General features: G+C 37.0%; 3 protein-coding genes across 7 annotated transcripts; all 3 read right to left on the minus strand.

The window, feature by feature from the left end:
• Positions 1-5,958: 5,958 nt before the first annotated feature.
• LOC133307122 (protein TIFY 3-like) lies at positions 5,959-8,390 on the minus strand. The gene is made up of 6 exons (XM_061507540.1): positions 8,320-8,390; positions 7,865-8,135; positions 7,654-7,768; positions 7,419-7,548; positions 6,319-6,376; positions 5,959-6,182 (listed from the first exon to the last, which is right to left on the minus strand). The coding sequence occupies exons 2-6, from the start codon at positions 8,128-8,130 to the stop codon at positions 6,029-6,031; spliced, it is 723 nt and encodes a 240-aa protein (XP_061363524.1). The 5' UTR covers positions 8,131-8,135; positions 8,320-8,390; the 3' UTR covers positions 5,959-6,028.
• A 2,753-nt stretch (positions 8,391-11,143) lies between these two features.
• On the minus strand, positions 11,144-14,182 carry LOC133307133 (prolycopene isomerase, chloroplastic). Its single transcript, XM_061507568.1, has 7 exons — positions 13,337-14,182; positions 13,114-13,224; positions 12,968-13,021; positions 12,594-12,881; positions 12,212-12,403; positions 11,927-12,085; positions 11,144-11,838 (listed from the first exon to the last, which is right to left on the minus strand). Exons 1-7 carry the CDS (start codon positions 13,646-13,648, stop codon positions 11,287-11,289), a joined length of 1,668 nt encoding a protein of 555 aa, XP_061363552.1. The 5' UTR covers positions 13,649-14,182; the 3' UTR covers positions 11,144-11,286.
• An 825-nt stretch (positions 14,183-15,007) lies between these two features.
• Positions 15,008-18,462, minus strand: LOC133307124 (elongation factor 1-gamma). Of its 5 annotated transcripts, none has more exons than XM_061507544.1 (8): positions 18,323-18,460; positions 18,023-18,159; positions 17,890-17,950; positions 17,648-17,700; positions 17,406-17,507; positions 16,580-17,087; positions 16,002-16,400; positions 15,008-15,335 (listed from the first exon to the last, which is right to left on the minus strand). In XM_061507544.1, the coding sequence occupies exons 1-7, from the start codon at positions 18,390-18,392 to the stop codon at positions 16,021-16,023; spliced, it is 1,311 nt and encodes a 436-aa protein (XP_061363528.1). In that variant the 5' UTR covers positions 18,393-18,460; the 3' UTR covers positions 15,008-15,335; positions 16,002-16,020. The 5 variants fall into 5 exon arrangements, with proteins under 5 accessions (XP_061363528.1, XP_061363529.1, XP_061363531.1 ...); XM_061507545.1 differs by having other exon boundaries at positions 15,008-15,338; XM_061507547.1 differs by lacking the exon at positions 15,008-15,335 and having other exon boundaries at positions 15,764-16,215; positions 16,848-17,087; positions 18,023-18,172; positions 18,323-18,462.
• Between the last annotated feature and the right edge of the window lie 661 nt (positions 18,463-19,123).

Below are 19,123 nucleotides of genomic sequence, written 5' to 3' on the forward strand. Positions count from 1 at the left end.
CTTTCGGCTGTGATGCATATTCTGGGGCTTACCAAAAATTTGATCTTCGTTGGTAGTATGGCAGATGCTGGTATTAAATTTAGTAGAGACAAGTATTCTTGCAACCTGACTCGAGGAGCTTTGGTTATTACAAGAGGAGAGCGTCATGGTGAATTGTGGAAATTGTTGGGTAGCACAGTATTCAGTGGTGAAAGCTATGTTTCAGAACAGGCGGAGGAAGACACTGTTATGTTGTGGCATAGGAGGCTGGGGCATATTGGAGGAAAAGGTCTGGAGACTCTGACATCAAAGAAGCTGGTGTATGGAATTCTGAGCTACTCTATGGGGTTTGGATATTGCGAGCATTGCCTGCAAGGGAAGCAAAATCGGGTATCTTTTGATTCCATAGGAGGAAGAGCTGAGGGGATTCTGGACCTGATACACAGCGACATGTTTGGCCCCACTCCTGTAGCATCACATGGAAAATCAAGGTATTATGTTTCTTTTACTGATGATTTTTCAAGACATGTGTGGTTATATTTTCTGCGCAGTAAGGATGAAGTGTTCGATAAGTTCCGCGAGTTTAAGGCTTTGGTGGAAAATCAGTTTGATCGAAAGATCAAGGTGCTGAGAACTGACAATGGAGGGGAGTTCTGTTCAACAAAATTTGACCAGTTTTGTGCTAGCAATGGAATTATAAGGCAGAAGACTACGCCTTACTCACCTCAACAGAATGGGGTGGCAGAGAGGTTGAATCGATCTCTCATGGAGAAAGCACGGAGTATGCTGAGCGGTGCAGACTTGGCAGCTGAATTTTGGGCAGAGGCAATGGCTACTGATTGTTATTTGAAGAACAATCTCCTACATCGGCCTTGAAGGAGAAGACTCCGTATGAAGCACTGTTTGGAAAAAGGCCAGACGTATCTCATGTCAGAGTGTTTGGCTATGAAGCATATATGCACGTACCCAAGGAGAAAAGAAGCAAGCTTGATAGTAAATCTGAAAAGTGTATCTTTATTGGGTACAAGGATGGCGTCAAAGGTTATAAGTTGTGGAATCCGGATACTAGAAGTATAACTTACAGCAGAGACGTTGTATTTAGGGAATGTAAGTTGAATCAAATTTTTCCTGAAGCTCCTAAAAAGTCACAAACAGTGGAGTTGGATGTGGGTTTGAAAGAGGATACAGTAAAATCACAGGTTGAATTGGAAAATTTGAATTCTGAAGCTGCTGAATATAACGAGGTAGAGGATGAATTTTCTGAAACCGAGGTTGAGGTTGAAGCACCAGTGCTGAGGAGATCCACGAGGGAAAGAAGACCATCTGAGAGGTATACACCTGAAAATTATATTATGTGTGCTAGTGATGATGTTTGTGCATTTAGTATTACAGGTGATGATCCGAGCACCGTAAGGCAAGCTAGGAGCTCGGAGGATGCCAAACAGTGGGAGGAAGCTATGAAAGAAGAGATGAAATCTCTGATTAAAAATCAAACTTGGAGTTTGGTGAATCTACCTGCAGACCGAAAAGCAATTGGTTGGAAGTGAGTGTTCAAGAAGAAAGTTGGTGCCAATGGGGAGATTGAGCGTTACAAGGCTCGATTGGTTGCAAAGGGATATTCACAGACAGAAGGGGTTGATTATGGTGAGGTATTTTCACCTGTTGCAAAGTTAAATTCCATAAGACTGATTTTGTCTGTAGTAGCTGCATATGACCTAGAGGTGGAACAGCTGGATGTGAAGACGGCTTTCCTTCATGGTGATTTGGAGGAGGTTATTTTCATGAAGCAACCAGAGGAGTTCATTGCAAGAGGCAAAGAGGAGCTAGTCTGCAACCTGAATAAATCTCTGTATGGCCTGAAGCAGTCCCCGAGGATGTGGTACATGAAGTTCGACACTTATGCGGTGAAGCTTGGCTTAGACCGCTGTGATGTTGATCACTGTGTTTATGTGAAAAGGTTAGAAGGTGACTTTGTTATTCTAACTTTGTATGTTGACGACATGTTACTCATTGAAAACAGTTTGAAGATGATCAGCACTGTTAAAGGACTGCTAGAAAAGCAGTTTGAAATGAAAGATCTAGGCGCTGCAAATGTGATCTTGGGTATGCAGATTAAGAGGGAGCGTGACAAAGGAAGATTATGGTTAAGTCAGCGGAAGTATATAGAAGATGTTCTGAAGAAATTCAAGATGACTGACTGCAAGCCTGTGTTGACTCCAATGTCTACTGGTTCTAAGTTATAGGCTGACCAGTGTCCCAAGACTGAAGAAGAAAAAGAGGAGATGGCGTCAGTTCCTTATGCTAGTGCAGTTGGGAGTCTGATGTATGCCATGATTTGTACTCGACCTGATATTGCTCAAGCAGTGGGAGTATTGAGCAGGTATATGTCCAAGCCAGGAAATGAGCATTGGAAGGCTGTGAAGCGTGTGTTCCGCTATCTTCGTGGTACGTCTGACCTTGGGTTATGCTATGAAGGCGTGAAGGGCTCAAGGGGACAGACATTGTTAGAACTGAGATGCTTTGTGGATGCTGATTGGGGAGGTGACATTGATAGTAGAAGGTCTACAAGTGGATATGTTGTTTCGTCATTCAGCAGACCTATCAGTTAGATGAGTAAGAGGCAGAGCACTGTTGCTTTATCTACTACAGAGGCTGAGTACATGGCCTTGACACATGCTATTAAGGAAGCTATTTGGTTACGGAGGTTGTGCAAAGAGCTTGGCTTTGCACAAGGAGAGATGATCGTTGGGTGTGACAGTCAGAGCGCCATTTTCTTGGCTAAGAACCCAGGTTTCCATGCGAGGACCAAGCATATCGGCATACAGTACCACTTCATCATAGAGAAGATTGAAGACAAAGTTGTATTGCTGGAGAAGGTTGACACAAAGGTCAACAATGCTGGTTTTCTGACCAAGGCAGTGACTTTAGAGAAGTTTGAATGGTGTACAGCTGCATCGGGATTGAAGAAACATGCGAAGCATTGACCAAGTGGAAGAATGTTGGGTATGGCTCATACTTCGCATGCTGATGATGGCCCTAATTATCGGGGTCAGCAAAAAGGCAACTAGGGTTCCGCTCCCAGATGGGGGTCCGGGGGGCAGCGTCCCCAAGCCCGTAGAGGCTAGGTACTGTTGTGGGCCTCTGTTTTATTGTAATTTTGTTAGCAGTTTGGGCTTGGGCCCATGAATAGCTGCTGTTAGGATTTTGTGATCCTATTTATATTTGTCTTGTAAACCGAGAGACTTATAACGAGTGGCGATGAGGTGAATATAGTACAGACAAGCTGGACGTAGCCTAAATTGGGTGAACCAGGGTAAATTGCTGTGTCTACTCTCTCTCTTTTTCTTTTCCGTTTTCGATTTGTGTGTTGTCGATTTCCAACAGCAGTCGACCACCATAGATATCCTTTCTTTTGTTTCTTTTTGTGCTTTTAGGAGAAAAGAAGAAAAACCAAAGCTGGTCTTGGATTCCTCTATTTTGTTTCCTTGCTTTATGTTGATTCGATGTGGGTAACATCCTGTGTGCATCCAATCTGTTAACCTTTATGGTTGTTAAGCCCAACGCTAAAACAAAAAAACAACTATACAAAAATAATCACTAACCGTTCAACAGTTTAACTTAGGTTAATACCGTTAAAACATCAAGCAATACTACAATAGAGTCCCCAACTCCTTCCATTGGATAACTGTCAAAGAAACATATTCTACACCTTACCATTTCTAATATTGGGAATGCATGACTTTACCAAAAATTATAATATTTAATATGAAAAATAGATATATTGAGGTTTCAACAAAGTATAACATGAGGCATTTGATTCAATATAGCTCGGAGTCATGCAACTCACAAAATAATTATTCAAAATTGGTCTCTGAAGTTAATTGTTTTTAGACTAGTTTTTTACATCAATGGCCGGGACAGCTTGTAAATCCCATATATTTTATTTTGTCATTTTAGTTGTAACAGTTTCATGATCCAAATTATCCAAACTTAATGGACCTATCAAATTAAGATTATAATTTTAAAATATTTAAATTAACCAACACACATGTTTTCTTAAGAAAGGCGTAGTTTTGAATTTCTTATTGTACCAAAAGATATGTTAGAGTGAGATTTTTCCAGTCAATGCAAAAATAAAATTTCATAATTTTATTTTATTTCATTCTAAATAATTATATATGTCATTTAGGAATAAAGAAAATATTTCTAAAAATTATATAATTTGAAAAATTAATTTAAGGTAATCATTTTAAATGGATGTATCGGGAGTCCCGTGGGATTAAGTTTCCATCCTTTTCTATGCACAATTAGACTTCCAAACCTCAATTTAAAATTTTAAAAACCAATTTGCAAAATAAAAAGAATTTTTCAATTTAAATAAAAGGAATTTGTCAAATAAATTTTGTGTTGGGATGCTAAATCTCTTCTTAAAGTCATGTGGATGAAAGACTACAATATTTTCTTGTGGTGTTAGGGTTTTGAATCTTTAAAAAAAAAAAAAGATAAGTCAATAGCTCCTATTAGTGGAATTTAATTGGCTTAGTTTGGACATTATTCTCCCTTAAACTAACTTTATTCATTATCACTTATAAGAAACTTCGTACATTTATTCCATTTTGATAATTTGGATAGCAATTTTGTTCCACCATATTATAATGGAAAAAAGTATTGAATGTTACTAATCAGACCAACACCAATTGGGCTGGATCTAACCACACACGATTGAGATTGTAGGAAGTTGACGAAGTGAAGAAGAATGAGAATATGGTTGCTGATAGGCTGGAAGGTCTTGCAAGATAGGATGAAGTGTTGGTGAGATTGGCACAAGATTTCCTGGATCCACTGGATTGTTAATGAGCGAATGTGGGGTACCTGCAAAGGCATCCGACGCTCAAATCAGTTTTTACTCTAATGAGTTCTTTTTATTCAAAGAGAGATAGCATATCTGGGCTAATGGCCTCCGTATTTATAATGATCGAGCACCTTGTTTGTCACCGTCTTTTTATTAGGCGGCATTCATGTTGATTGGTGGAGAAGGGTGGTCTCTCTCAAGCTATTCCTTAATAAGCAAGCCTCAAATTTATAGGTTAGGTGGCAAGCTGGAGTTGTCACCTATTTACTTGCCCTTTGAAGTGGCCAACTTGTCTGAGCTTCTAATTAGCTACTGACTTCCATAATGATGATTTCTTGTAGGATAAGCATTATTGTCTTGGTGATCAAGTATAGGCGAGATAGGCACTTCTTTTGCGACATAGGTTGCCTTTAGAGGCTATGTCGCCTAAGTTGCTTGGGCCTTACTTTGTATGTTGAGCCCAGATCAGAAGTCCCCCAGCTTGTTGCTTATGCTGCAGATATAAGGAGCGAGATGTTTCATTTGTATTTTTTCACGCGGGACATCTTCACTTAAACTTAGATCCTTTTTCACCTGTGGCGAGATACACCACGTTTTCAGAAGATTTGCACTTTCAGTAGATTTTGGCAATCCATCATTACGGCGTTTAAGAGACCGTTGATGTGATTTTAACTGCTAGAGTATTAAATGTTCCCCTCAGCTTAGTCCCACATCATGTATACAGTAGAAGTGCTATAAGGAAGTTAGTCCCACATCATGTATTTCATATTATATTTAGTCAATAGTTCTATATATAATATAACATTCGTTGTGCTATTACACACACGAATTTATTCCAATATTCTTTTGTTCTCTTCTTTCTCCACAGTTTATATTAGAATGTATGCATAATTTGTTATTTCATCCTCTTATCAATAATTATACACCAATTTTTTTTTTATACATGAATATCACCAAATTTATCATTGGATTTGGTAAGCTGAAATGACATGGTCAAGAAGACACGTCTTGGATGCTCCTTGCTCGTTGATTTGTCGAAACATTTAAAATATTTGCATCTCTATTTCTATTTCTATTTCTATATGATTAATTGCAACAATTCGGAAAAGGAGTTTATTTGTGCCGTAAAATTGACATAGACATATTTGTCCTTGCATGTTGGAACTTTAGTTTAGGGCCTCCCGGCCCTCTCAAATATCAACTGAGAGACGAACAGAAACCTAAACGTGAAGGAAAAGGCGAAAGAGAAACTGAATGACTAGGATACGGGGCTTCATTTAATGCCACGTCAGCCATTTTCCTTAAACTTGAGCTATTGCTAGGAGACGCATAAGGTGATTTTTCAAGTATCCTGCAAAACACAGCAACCAACAATAAATAAATATATAAATATATTAATGGCTATTTATAGGGAAATACATTGACGAGATCAGTTTAATGTAAAGAATGCGAAATGTTAGTGCGTTAATTAAATTTGTATTATATACCGGTTTCGACGTTTTTTGAGGAAACATTGGAGAGAATACCTTCTTGCCATCGGAATCCCTGGAAATTAACACAAATTATTAATTCCAATATTTGGTGTGTCAGCTTAATAATTAGTAGCTATGGATATAAATAAGTGAAATTATACCAATATAAGTAAGCTTATTTTTTTATATGACAGTTAAACAAGCAACTTTAAATTAAGAAAAAAAAAGGGTGGGGGGAGTGGGTTGTTCATTCTCATAAATGACTTGATTTTCAAGAGAGCCCGATATATATATATATATATATATATATATATAGGCAAGATATTCTTACACCAGTGTAAGAATTAAAAGTCTTACATAATTGATTCACTTGTATCAAATGGCTCATATTACTAAAAAATTAGAGTCATTAGATATAACTGGGATCAACGGATAAGATTGAGAGTGTAACTTACACTGATGTAAAATAATCCTGACTTATATATATATATATATATATATATGGGGCAGGATCATCCTACACCGGTGTAAGAATAATAAGTCTTACACCAAATTTAACCATTGATTTTTTGCATCTAACGGTTAAGATTTATTAGGTCTCACTCATTAATTAATTTTTAATTCCTAATAAATCTCAACTGTTAGATGCACGGAAATCAACGGTTAAGATTTGGTGTAAGATTTATTATTCTTACACTGGTGTAAGTTGATCATATCCCTATATATATATAGGGTTTACTAATCTCATGTTACATGAGATAATACTCTCATGTGGATGACACAAATATGTGGAGTTCACAATTTAAAAAGAAAAGAAAAAATTGATACAAAATTCTATGGGTGTATGACATGAGATAGGTGTCTTATGCAGCATGATACTACTATTTCCCTATATATATATATATATATATATATATATATATATATGGGGCAGGATATTCTTACACCGGTGTAAGAGTTAGAAGTCTTACACTCAATCTTAATCATTGATCCACTTGTATCCAATGGCTCATGTTACTAAAAAATTAGAGCCCTTAGATATAAGTGAGATCAACGGACGAGATTAAGAGTGTAACTTACACTGGTGTAAAATGATCCTGACCCTATATATATACCTATTTTGGGTTTGTTTATCGGTGTCACATTAGATCGATAAGATGGTGCTTCCATATGCTTTTTTGGAATTTCTGTTGCCGCGATATTTGATAATGAGCTCTCGCTAGCTAGTAGCATGATAGCTTGAGCCTAGCAAATTGTGAAGTCACACCAAGTTAGGAGAAATAAATACAAGGAACACAAATTCGTTCAGGCAAAAAAAAGAAAACGAAAAGGAGGAGGAAAATTTAGAACCTTGTCAACAGGAATGTTATCGTAAACATTTATATCACCTCCATAAAATATCGTAAGCTGTGCTGTTGAAAACCTATCTTCTGACAGAGGTGAAGGCACTCCATCACACCTTGAGCTTGATATATATAAATAACAAATTGATTATGGAAAATAAATTTTAAACAAGTTAAAAAGACGATCATAAATTTGTGTTGATGTATATGTTAATTACCTCATTTGTGGAAGGAGCTTTTGCTCTAAGGAAGAAGCTTCTCTTTGAAACGAGGGTTCACATTCTTGTCTGTCTGCTCTTCTGATGTTACTTCGACCCCTAGTGAGCAGGTATTTCTTGAAAAGGCAAATAGATTGAGACATGTCATTTATGGATCTCTTTTTCGAATTCAAGGTTCCTTTCTCACCATCACTAAATTCACCATTTGGGTTAGAGTCTTCCTCATTCATCAACTTGTTTACCAAAGCTGAGACGACGCTTGACATGATGGCTTCATTATTTTCCGGCCATAACAAAAAATCAATGACGTCACTAGAACAACATTCATTAGCTACTACTGAGTTGAAGTTTAGTTTTATTGCATATGTCATAGTTGAAATAAAAGATTGGTTGATATAATTAATAAGGCTTAAAATCCCAACAAATTAAAAAAGAAAAAGAACGGAAATGTTTACCTGCGAAGAGAGGTGATATGTTTTCTGGGTAAGTATTGAGGCTAAAATGGGAGGTTATATATCTCTGTGGTTGTGGGGCTGTAGAAGGTGGTAAATACTAAAGACAAAGCGGATTGAAAATAACGCATAGAATTGATGTCGTGGAGCGGGCTTTCGATGGATCCCAAATACATGTCTTGACTTTAGTTGGTGGATGGATGCTTTGGTGACAAATGCATGCGTACGTACGTGTGACTTTTCTGTGCAATGCAATATCAAGTTCGATCTGACAAGCTCATGTTAGGAATGTTATAATTGAATATCCACACAGATGCAAGAGACAACCATATTTGTGTATCTACAAAAAAAAAAATTCTTTTTTATTTTTGTTTCCTTGCTCTTTTTCTTTTTCTCTTGATCTCTTTATCTACATTTCATACAAACTATCAAAGGCTATTTATAAGCTATAAAACTGACCAACATAACTCCACACATAACACCCTCATTACTTTATAACTGACATAACTGACTCATTAATATTCTAACTGACATTACTGACTAATTAATATTCTAACTGACACAAGAAACTAAAAAACCAAAACTGCTAAAAAACGGACATTTAAAATTTATCCCAACAAAACTCCCCCATAAATTTTAAATTCTTCTTTCTTTCTTCGAGTTGCTTCTGCTTTTCTTCAACTTTCTGATCGCGCCTGTTTTCTTCAATCTTTATCACTGACAAAAAACATCTAACACCTTCCAACTTAATTAACTCAAAAAAATATCTCCCCTGCAATTATTTTTCTGAACATATAATCCGGTGACTTCTTCAATTTGATATTTTCAGTTTGATACTTTCCTTGTTTCCATTCGCTGCATCTTCTTCACCTGCAAGTTTCTCGTCGCCCAAATTCTTCTCAGTTTCATTCGCCACTTCATCAGTTGCTTTCACAATTTTATTTCCTCGTCCAATCCCAATTTCTGCATCATTGGTATTGTCAACAAAACCTCTTTTTCTCTTCAAGACCACATCATTTTCTTCAAATGCACCTTCCATTTTTTCGCCGTTCTCGGCTCCTTCGTTGTTGTCTTCCTCGCACCTCCTCAATGGCATCTCGGACCATCCGGGGTCGAAGTCACGCCGGGGTCGAAGTCTCTTCCAAAACATGAACTCGGTGATTTAGCCGGGATCTCCCCCATCCCGTTTATCAACATGAGACTCGGATTCGCAGTCTTCTCCAAGCCAGTCTCCATCAAGCATCTCGGATTCCACGCTTCTTGTTCCTTTGCTGGCTTCTCAAGCTCCTTCGACATCTTGTCTTCTTCCTTATCCTCTCTATCCGTCTTCTGAATTGACTCGCTGCTCTCAGCGTCTTCGATCTCGGCTCCCATAGCCGCAGTCATGGTCTTTTTCTCTGATTCATCTCTCTCACGCTCCAACGCGTCGATCTTCTCCGCGGATACATTGTCGTTGGCAACCTCGGACTCCGCCATCTCGGTCTCTTCTTCATCCGCAAGATTCTCCTCATCTTCATCATCATCATTGAAGATTTCATCTTCTTCATTAATCAGATCAAAAAGTCCAGGTAGATATTTCGCTATAAAGGCTATTTGAAAATTCTTCCACATGTTATTAAAATCGCGGCAGTTCCATGTACGGAACCATTTGATTGCGCTTCCTCTGAGTCTTCTCATGGCTACCTGCCATTTGTTCTCCGTCCAGTTCTTTTCTTTCCGAAAATGTTCCTTCAAACAGAGAAGCCAATCTAATGCTCCATCCTTATCTCCATGAAAGAGTGGCACTTCCATCTCGTTCTTTTCCTCCATAGCCCAAGCTCTGATACCAATTTGTTAGAATTTGGTATCTACACACAGATGTAAGTGACAACCACACAAGTATATCTATGAAGAACTTTCTGTTGTCAAATCTATTCTCCTTCTTCTTCTTCCGTTGCTCATGCGCTTCAAGAGAACCGGCTAGCTCATCAATGGTGAGCGTAGCTAGATCTTTGGATTCTTCTATAGCACATACCACGTTCTCAAAGCTGTCGGTCAAAGATCTCAAGATCTTCTCCACCACTCTGGTGTCTGCTACATCTTCTCTATTTCGTTTCAATTGATTCACAATGGTTTGAACACGAGTAATGAACTCGGATACTCCTTATGTGTCCTTCATCTTCATTCCCTCCAACTCAGCACGAAGGGTTTGAAGCCGAACTTGCTTAACTCGGTTGGCTCCTCTATAGACATTTGCCAGAATGTCCCACGCTTCCTTTGAGGTCTCCGCATTCGCTATCTTTTCAAAGTCGGACTCACAGCTCGGAAGAGCATGAACAACGCCGCCTTGTCCTTTGCACGTGTCTCTTTCAACGTTCTAGTTTGGGCCGCCGTGTATCCTGCGGTGGTCGCTGGTTCTGCAAAGCCTTCCTGGACGACCTCCCAAGCTTCCTGGGAACCGAGAAGAGCCTTCATCTGGATACTCCAATTCTCGTAATTCCCTTTTGTCAATTTAGGCAACGTCATATTACTCACACCCTCCATAGCTCTGATACCAATTTGTTAGAATTGAATATCCACACAGATGCAAGAGACAACCATACTTGTGTATCTACAAAAAAAAATTTCTTTTCTATTCTTGCTTTCTTGCTCTTTTTCTCTTGATCTCTTTATCTACATTTCATACAAACTATCAAATGTTATTTATAAGCTATAAAACTGACCAACATAACTCCACACATAATACCCTCATTACTTTATAACTGACATAACTAACTCATTAATATTCTAACTGACATAACTGACTAATTAATATTATAACTAACACAAGAAACTAAAAAACCAAAACTGCTAAAAAACGGAGATTTAAAATTTATCCCAAGGAATAATAAAACAAGACAATGTTTCTTTTATATATCATTCTTAAACTTTTATTTTTAGAATTTTTACATAATAATAAAATAAGAGAAACACAGTTACGTTGTGGCTTTTTCATATTCCAATTGCATCAAGCAGGTGGGAATGTTGAGTGACTGAAACTAATGAATTAGCTACAATAGCACCACTGGCAGCAACTGCAGGGACTCCAATGCCAGGAAAGGTGGAGTCTCCACAACAATAAAGGTGTGGGATGGGGGTTGAATGTCCAGGAAATGAATCTTTCCCAGCTTGCACGGCAGGCCCATATGTTCCTCTGTTCCTCCGTAGGAACCTTTCATGTGTTCTTGGACTTCCAACCAACTTCACTTCACATTTCTCCCTCCTGAAACTTGGGCCCAGTGCTCTCTCCACAGCTTTCCACATTACCTCTGATCTTTCGGCTTTCAGATTTATGTATTCAGCACTCCTACGATCAAGTCCTTCCCACAACTCAAACGGTTCAGTTCCTGGCATATAAGCATGTAACACATGTTTCCCAGGTGGTGCCACATTAGGACTAAGTACACTAGGAACTGATATCAGCACAACATTCTGGTCAGCATCAACCCCTCTTTCCCAGTCATTTACAACTATGTGATGAATTCCCAGATCATCTCGTATACCCTGGTCAATGAGATATTGGGAAAAATGTTATCCATATATAGCTTCAATTCAAGAGAAAGACATTATAAACAAAATAAAACCAGCAAACCTCAGCATCAAATCCCAAATGGAGATGCATGAATGATTCACATTGAGGAGTCGAGTTAATCCTATCCGAGTAAGACTTTGGAACAACTTCTTTAGGTAGCAATTTTAAAGTGTTCCACATCGATGCATTGCTGACAACAGCCTTTTTAGCGCGTATGAACTGCAGTGCAGAACATATAGAATACATAATGAATATTCAACTCTATCAATTAATTGAAATTGATCTTTGTGCCTTTTCTAATGAATCAAAATATACTAATACTAGTACTACTCGATCAGTACTCACTTGACCACTTCTCAGCTTGACACCAATGGCTCTGTCATTTTCAACAACAATCTTTTCCACATGACTTTGAAGAGAAATCCGTCCACCAAATTTCTCTAATCCTCGTACAAGAGCATCAACAATACCTGCACTTCCGTCAAGGGGGTACTCAAGACAGCATCCTGGTTTGTACCATTCTGCAAACATGTAAACCTGAAAAAAGTTGGGGGAAAAGATTTGTTATTCTATTTAGAAATTAAAATTGAGAGCTTATATATGGATGGATTAGGGCATAACAAATGCTACGGAGCAAAACTCTTGAAAGGAGCATATATAATTACCGATTTAATTAATATCTGAATAAATTTATGTAAATTCAAATTGTCTCATTATACGTAGTTACCATCTCTGCTGAGAGTACACCATTAGTTTTCACCCCAGCAAGCAAGAATGAGAGTAGGTCAATCCAATTCCGTATAAAAGGGTCTTTGAGTTGCAAATCATCAAGTATTTCCGAGAAAGGTCTGAGAAGTTTTGTAGCCGCAAGAGCACCCCGAGGTCCCATTTGCATAAAGGATTTTAAGAGAGAAGGGGCATATCTAGCTGCAGCTGTGGAAAGAACACCCAAATCTCCTCTAATAGATAGAGGGGGAAGAGCCATTGCAGCTGTAGACAATGGAAGTACAGCATCCTGTGAAAGAAATTACAGTTTTCCACCATATAAGAGATGACGAAAGCAAAAGCAATAATGAATAGATGAATACTGAGAGAACTCACTAAAAGTTTTTGCCATTCTTGTACAGCATTTGAACCCGCATACTTGTCAAGGTCCTGCAAATAATTATTCAAGCACAAGTTAAAGCTCAAGCTCAGCAGCAAGAATGACATAAAAAAAAAAAAAAAAATGAAGTTCCTAATTCCACCTTGAAAAATTCCGTAGGTCCTATGCGTGACAAGAATTCTCCTTCAGGTATGTAGACCATCCATGAATCATAGGTGGCACATGGGAGAGACTCGCCCAGCACATCCAGAACCTCAAACCATATATTCAGTGAGAGGATTAGCAATAGCATATTAGCACCACTAGACACTGTTACTGTTAATAATAATAATAATAATAAAAAAAAAAGGAATTAATTACCTTACCTGTGCGAGAGGATTAGCCTGAGGACCCCTTGATTGCAAGCCAGAGAATAATGATGGCCCAGAATCAAACTTGTAGCCTTTGATATCAAAAGAATGAGCAGCTCCACCAGCTACATCATGGCTTTCCAGAACTAGCACATCTTCCTTGTATCGTGCTAACAGTGCTCCACAACACAGTCCACCTATACCACTCCCTATCACAACAACATCAGCTTCAACCTTGGAAACCGTGTTTCGTGCCACAACGGATTTCCTAGGATTAGGATTTCGATATCTCACAAGATTAGGATACAAACCAACAACTGTCATCATGCCACCAAATGAATGGTTCGTTATTTGTTTGCACTTTAAACTTTAAACTTGAAACACCTCTCTCTCTCTCTCTCTCTCTCTGTTCTGAGTTTGTAGTAGTTACAATAGCCACGTCACTACAAAGTTCGTCTGTTGGAATATCCTCTTCGCTTTAAAAATATTGGACTACTTCAATTGAAACCAGTAGTTATTCTTTCATAACACATGTATCAAAGTTGTAAAAACAACCCCTCTTTGTCTTTTCCTATGGAGGAAACACAAACCTCACATCATCAAGACATCAATCTTTCCATTAACTTCTGGAACTGGAACGTACATCTCCCACCATGCCCAATTTATTAGTTTCTAATTAAGTTGAAACTTTTCAATTGCACTGTACTTATTTAAAAATAATACTAATATTATCAATAATATTTTATTTTATTTTGCACTTACCTCAATCTTCACAAATAATGAAAATAAATGAAGAGCATTTGACTTTGGCAAGAAAATGAAAACCTGAATTTTATTTATAAACTCATGTTAATGATTTTTCTTTTTTTTTTATCTTCTAATAGAAGTTCTTGTTTAGTAGTGACGGACCCAAGAAAAATTACGATAGAGGAAAAATAAAATATCAAAATTATAAATATTATTAGGACTAATAAAAGGAATTAACTATGGGGAGGGATCATTTAATTCCAGAATAAGATTTAAAAGTCTTACTCCTCATCTCAGTACTTGATTTTCGTTCATCTAACGGTTATCATTTATTTGAAATTAATAATTAATTAATTGTTGTAACTTATTAAATTATAATCGTTGGACGAACGAAAATCAAGAGCTGAGATGAGGAGTAAGACTTTTAAATCTTATGAAGAGTAAGACTTTTAAATCTTACTCTGAAGTCAAATGAACTCTCCCCATTAACTATTATAGATTACCAAAAAAAAAAAGAATTAACTATTACAAGTTTTTTTGACGAAAGGGAAAATTAATAGAATTAATAATATATTATTATTATTATAAAACTATTATTTCATACCTATAATAATAACAAAATCAAAATTTAGGCAAAAACGACTATGGTTGAACGCAAGGTGGTCTAGTAACGTGCTTCATGAGTTAGCTGAACTTCCTCTCTCAAATCCTGATCATGTATAGATTGAGTAAGTGTTTGAGCTAATTTGTAATCTTGAACTTATTTAGTCCCCTTTAATGTATTTTCCATTTTCAGTCATATAATCTGAACTCCACAAGAAACTTCACTGTCGATCAAAAGGCTGAACAAATCGCAGGCTGGCGAGCGTGCAACTTCATCCTTGTAGAGAGAGAGAGTTCCTTCACAGTACAGAGTAGAGGTATTCCAAAATTTACCCAGGCACTCGTTATTTTACACACAGCTAACATTGGATTGTATATATAGGATCTAAGGAAACGGGCAAAATACACTTACGTGGATTTATATTTACAATTATACTGAAAATAATAACTGTACCCGAAACCTGAATATGCCCTTACTCAGTCAACTTATAAGACGAGGCTAGTACATCCACAATTCTTCCAACCAGCAACAAGAAGTAAATAGGACACCATAGAACTGTGACACCAATCCTTTCTTTTCTCTCTAATCCAAGCCATCTTCAACCAATTTATGTCTCAATATTTCAAGCCAACTCAACGCAACACTTGGATGCCGTGCTTTCCACTGCTGTATTGTGAAAGAATCTTTTATTTTTTAACACAAACTCGTTTACTTATAATCAACTGTCTTATATACATTATTTACAATTTGGAATAAAATGATAAACCATTTTCAAGTATACTAATAAAGGCTCAAATTTCAATGGGTGGGTGCATGAGGCAATGCATTAACATGAGAAAAGCATTGCCCTATAAAAATTCGGCATAAACATTTTACATTAGTTACAATTAATGATAAACAAAACTATGTCTTGTATATGTCTATCTTTAAATGCCACTAATACCTACATACTTTGGTGCGGCTTATAAATTTTCAAGTTCACACTTAACTGTTAAAAGACGACCTACATTCAAACGCGGAAACAGCAAAGGAACACTTGGGAATCTCTATTTCCGGCATCTGGCCACTTTTAATCAAATACAGCACTTCCAACCGGGGATGAGAAAAAAAAATGAGTCCATGTAATGTCATTCATGCTTACTTCCAACATAAAATACAGCACTTGTATACTAGACTTGCTATAATGAAAATTTAAGGTAAAAAAATCAAGCATTCTTAAGTTTAAAAGTTTTGCTCAAATCAAGTACGGCTAATACTTCACTCAACTGTAACTGTAATAAGAAACAAACCAAACTCTACCAAAAACGAAGACACGTGATAAAAGCATACCCTTTCGATGAATAAATTTTCACTTAAAGCACTTAGCATCCAAAAGAGGCTCTCCCTCAAAAGGCTCAAAATCTTCAATCATCTGATTGACACGCTCCTTCTGAGCTTCATCAGAGATGTCAACCTTAGTCCACTCGTAGAGCTCCATGTCATAGCATTCATCAATCACGAATTGTGGGACTTCTTGCCCGCGGAAAAGCCACAACCCCTTCACCTTAAATGGTGGCTCTGATCCAATCACAAGCATCTTTCCAAATGCATACTTGCGGGCCAAATCCATCCGCTGAAGAAATCCACCAACCTTGTTCAATGTAACAAAGGATACAGTGTTCTCATCATTGTATTTGTAATCACAGAACCAGAGAGAGTATCCTTCAGGATCATACATGTCCCAGAATCCTGCAAGATAAAAGGAGGATTTAAAATGATCTTACCTCTGCATGCCATTTAAAAAATCTTGACATTCTTTGCAAGAATATTCATAACCACACATTTTGTAATGGATATAAGCTACAATCATAACCCTAACTTACATACATTTTGAAACAATGACACCGGAGGGGATACAATAACAATACCTTTGATTGCAACCTCCCGGAAGTTGGTTTTAGTGTTTGAGTAGAGTCTTTTCCACTCATCCAGTATCATCTTACTTGGAGGAAGAAGATCAAGAGGATTCTTTGGTTTGGGCTTGGGTGCTTCCTCTTCTTCTGCTTCTTCTTTGGGCTTTTCTGGCTCTTGGTTGGCCTCTTTCTTTGGTTCATCCTTTACCTTGGGTTTAGATTCTTTTGGCTGGGAAGGCTTCTTTGCAGATTGAACAGGTGGAATAGCTTCAGTCTGCTTGACCTGACCTAATATCTTTCGGAAGTTTGGCTGATTGACCAAGGTCCAAAAGTATCTCTCAACATGAGGAAACTCTGATGTGAAGCTCTTGACTAAGAGATTAGTGAAACCAAAATACAAATTGCATGTCATTATGATGTCAGCCAGGGTCACGGAATGCCCAACCAAGTAAGTATTGGAGGCAAGATAAGTGTTCAAAGCACCCAAAGCTCTCTTCAGTGCAGCAATTGCGGTCTCCTCGGCCTTCATTCAGACACAAAATTAAGATCAGACTAGAATATCTCGGCAATACATTACATGGACATCAAGGATAACACAAACTGTGACCTGACGAATTGTACACATATCCACTATTCAATACATAATACCATTCAGTTGCAGCAAAACTCTCCATTATCCTTGATGTGTTACCATCGACAATTAACACATGTTATTATATATTTGCAACAGGATAAAAGAACTAAACTAACTGGCATTTTGCATGGAGGGTCAACGTGAAGTCGTCCCACCAATTCTCCAAATTACAAACTTTAGCAAAAAAATTCTTTGAACACGACTTACTGGAGGAAGGTATGGTGCTCGTCCCATTCTTGGGCTGTACCACTTAATAAGATTAGCATCAATCTCCAATGATGAAAAATCAATCCATTGTTCAATGTGGGCCTGAAACATCAAAACATAAAAAATATGAGTACAAAAGATAATAGCAAAACAAATCAGCCTTTTCTAGAAGTCACATACATAGAACATGAATACCCCAAGAATAAACATTCATGAGAATTTGAAGAGGAAAATAGACTTACATAATCAATCAAAGAAGATCCATACAGAGTGTTGTCACCCTTCAATCGAGTAACTGCAGCAAACCAGCAACCCCAACAAATAAAATTCACAATAATCCACATAAACTGTATTATATCCAATGCATGAGGATAATTGTATATTAACATGATTGAATTAGCTTATGTAAACCCCCAAATCATGGTCTTGTGGTTTCGAAAAGCTAAATAAGACAAAGAGACATCCTATACATAATATTACTTACCATATCGAGCAATGGCATTGCTCTCGAATATTGGACCATCTGGTGTTTCCAAGACAGGAATCTGGAAGAATAATTAGGTAAATATAAGGTCAAATCAAAGTCAAGTTTCCAAGAGTGCAGACATATATGATACCTTGCCAATAGGATTCATCTTGAGAAATTCAGGGGTTTTATTAGAGACACCCATCTCAAAATTTGGGGCAAATTCAACAAGCACACCAGCATACTCCGCTGCAATGAGTGTCTTGTAAGCATTTTTGTTTGATTTCCCTGCATGAAGGATCTACAAGATAATTAATTAATTAGAACTAGAACACCCAATAGTAACTAAACTAGTAAGTGCAGCTTCCATCTAAATATGAATATGAATATAAATACAAATATAAATATAAATATAAAAGATGCAGATTGGTGTAGTGTGAGTCAGGCTCACCAGCGCCATGGCTTGAAAGAGAAAACAAAGGTGGGAGCTGATGTTTAAGATCTGAACAGAACCTGCTCATTCAAAGCAAACTCAAAACAATTGAAAGACACGACACAGCACAGCACAGCACAGCACAGAGTATTGTGACTGTCAGTGCAATCAGATCCAACACAAAGCCTATCTTATCTAGGGTTTTCTAACTCACCGGGTCGGACCACTTCCACCCGACTTTCTTTTTCATTAACTAATTAATAATTACTAGTTAATCTCATTCGCAATATCCATTTCTATGTTTTTCATTCTATATTAAACATTAATTTGCTTCAAATGTAAGTCTTGGACATTGCATTTGCATCCTTATTAGCTTCTTCTTTTTTTTCAATAATTTTTTTTAAAAATGTTAATTTAATAAATCTAACCGTTAAAACCTGTAATATTAATTTGATGATAATGTACGCAAATTGTACATCAATTATATAGTGTAAATAAAACACAATATGCAGCTTTCATGTTTGTGCCAAAAATATTTGTGTTTGTGTCAATTTAAAAATGTCGTGTCATGTCAATTTATAAATTCAAAAATAATTCATTCGAATTAGAACATTATACAATTATATATTTACTTCACTTTTATTTATTAATTTAAAGTTATTTATGTAATTTTCATCTTAAAAGTTAAAAAAAAAAAAAACTATAAAAACATCTGTTAATTATGGGATACTTTACACATTAATTACCTTATGTGAAATATAATAATCCGAATTAATTAGTAATTAAAAATGATTAATTAGATGAAAATTTTAAATTTTG

The sequence above is a fragment of the Gastrolobium bilobum genome, unplaced genomic scaffold (assembly GCF_033153095.1).
Source record: "Gastrolobium bilobum isolate Gb01-03AN ecotype WA unplaced genomic scaffold, APGP_CSIRO_Gbil_v1 utg12914, whole genome shotgun sequence".
In the NCBI taxonomy this organism is placed as follows: Eukaryota; Viridiplantae; Streptophyta; class Magnoliopsida; order Fabales; family Fabaceae; genus Gastrolobium; species Gastrolobium bilobum.

Coding starts and splice junctions, on each gene's coding strand:
- LOC133307124 (XM_061507544.1), bottom strand. CDS start 18,392: ATGAGCAGGTTCTGTTCAGATCTTAAACATCAGCTCCCACCTTTGTTT. Junction 17,951..18,022: donor AGATGAATCCTATTGGCAAG/GTATCATATATG, acceptor TTATTCTTCCAG/ATTCCTGTCTTGGAAACACC. Junction 16,401..16,579: donor CCGGGAGGTTGCAATCAAAG/GTATTGTTATTG, acceptor TTTATCTTGCAG/GATTCTGGGACATGTATGAT.
- LOC133307133 (XM_061507568.1), bottom strand. CDS start 13,648: ATGATGACAGTTGTTGGTTTGTATCCTAATCTTGTGAGATATCGAAAT. Junction 12,882..12,967: donor AAGAATGGCAAAAACTTTTA/GTGAGTTCTCTC, acceptor TTTCTTTCACAG/GATGCTGTACTTCCATTGTC. Junction 12,404..12,593: donor GTGTACTCTCAGCAGAGATG/GTAACTACGTAT, acceptor AACTTTTTTCAG/GTTTACATGTTTGCAGAATG.
- LOC133307122 (XM_061507540.1), bottom strand. CDS start 8,130: ATGTCAAGCGTCGTCTCAGCTTTGGTAAACAAGTTGATGAATGAGGAA. Junction 7,769..7,864: donor AAGCTCCTTCCACAAATGAG/GTAATTAACATA, acceptor ATATATATCAAG/CTCAAGGTGTGATGGAGTGC. Junction 6,377..7,418: donor GATAAACAAACCCAAAATAG/GTATATATATAG, acceptor GTTAATTTCCAG/GGATTCCGATGGCAAGAAGG.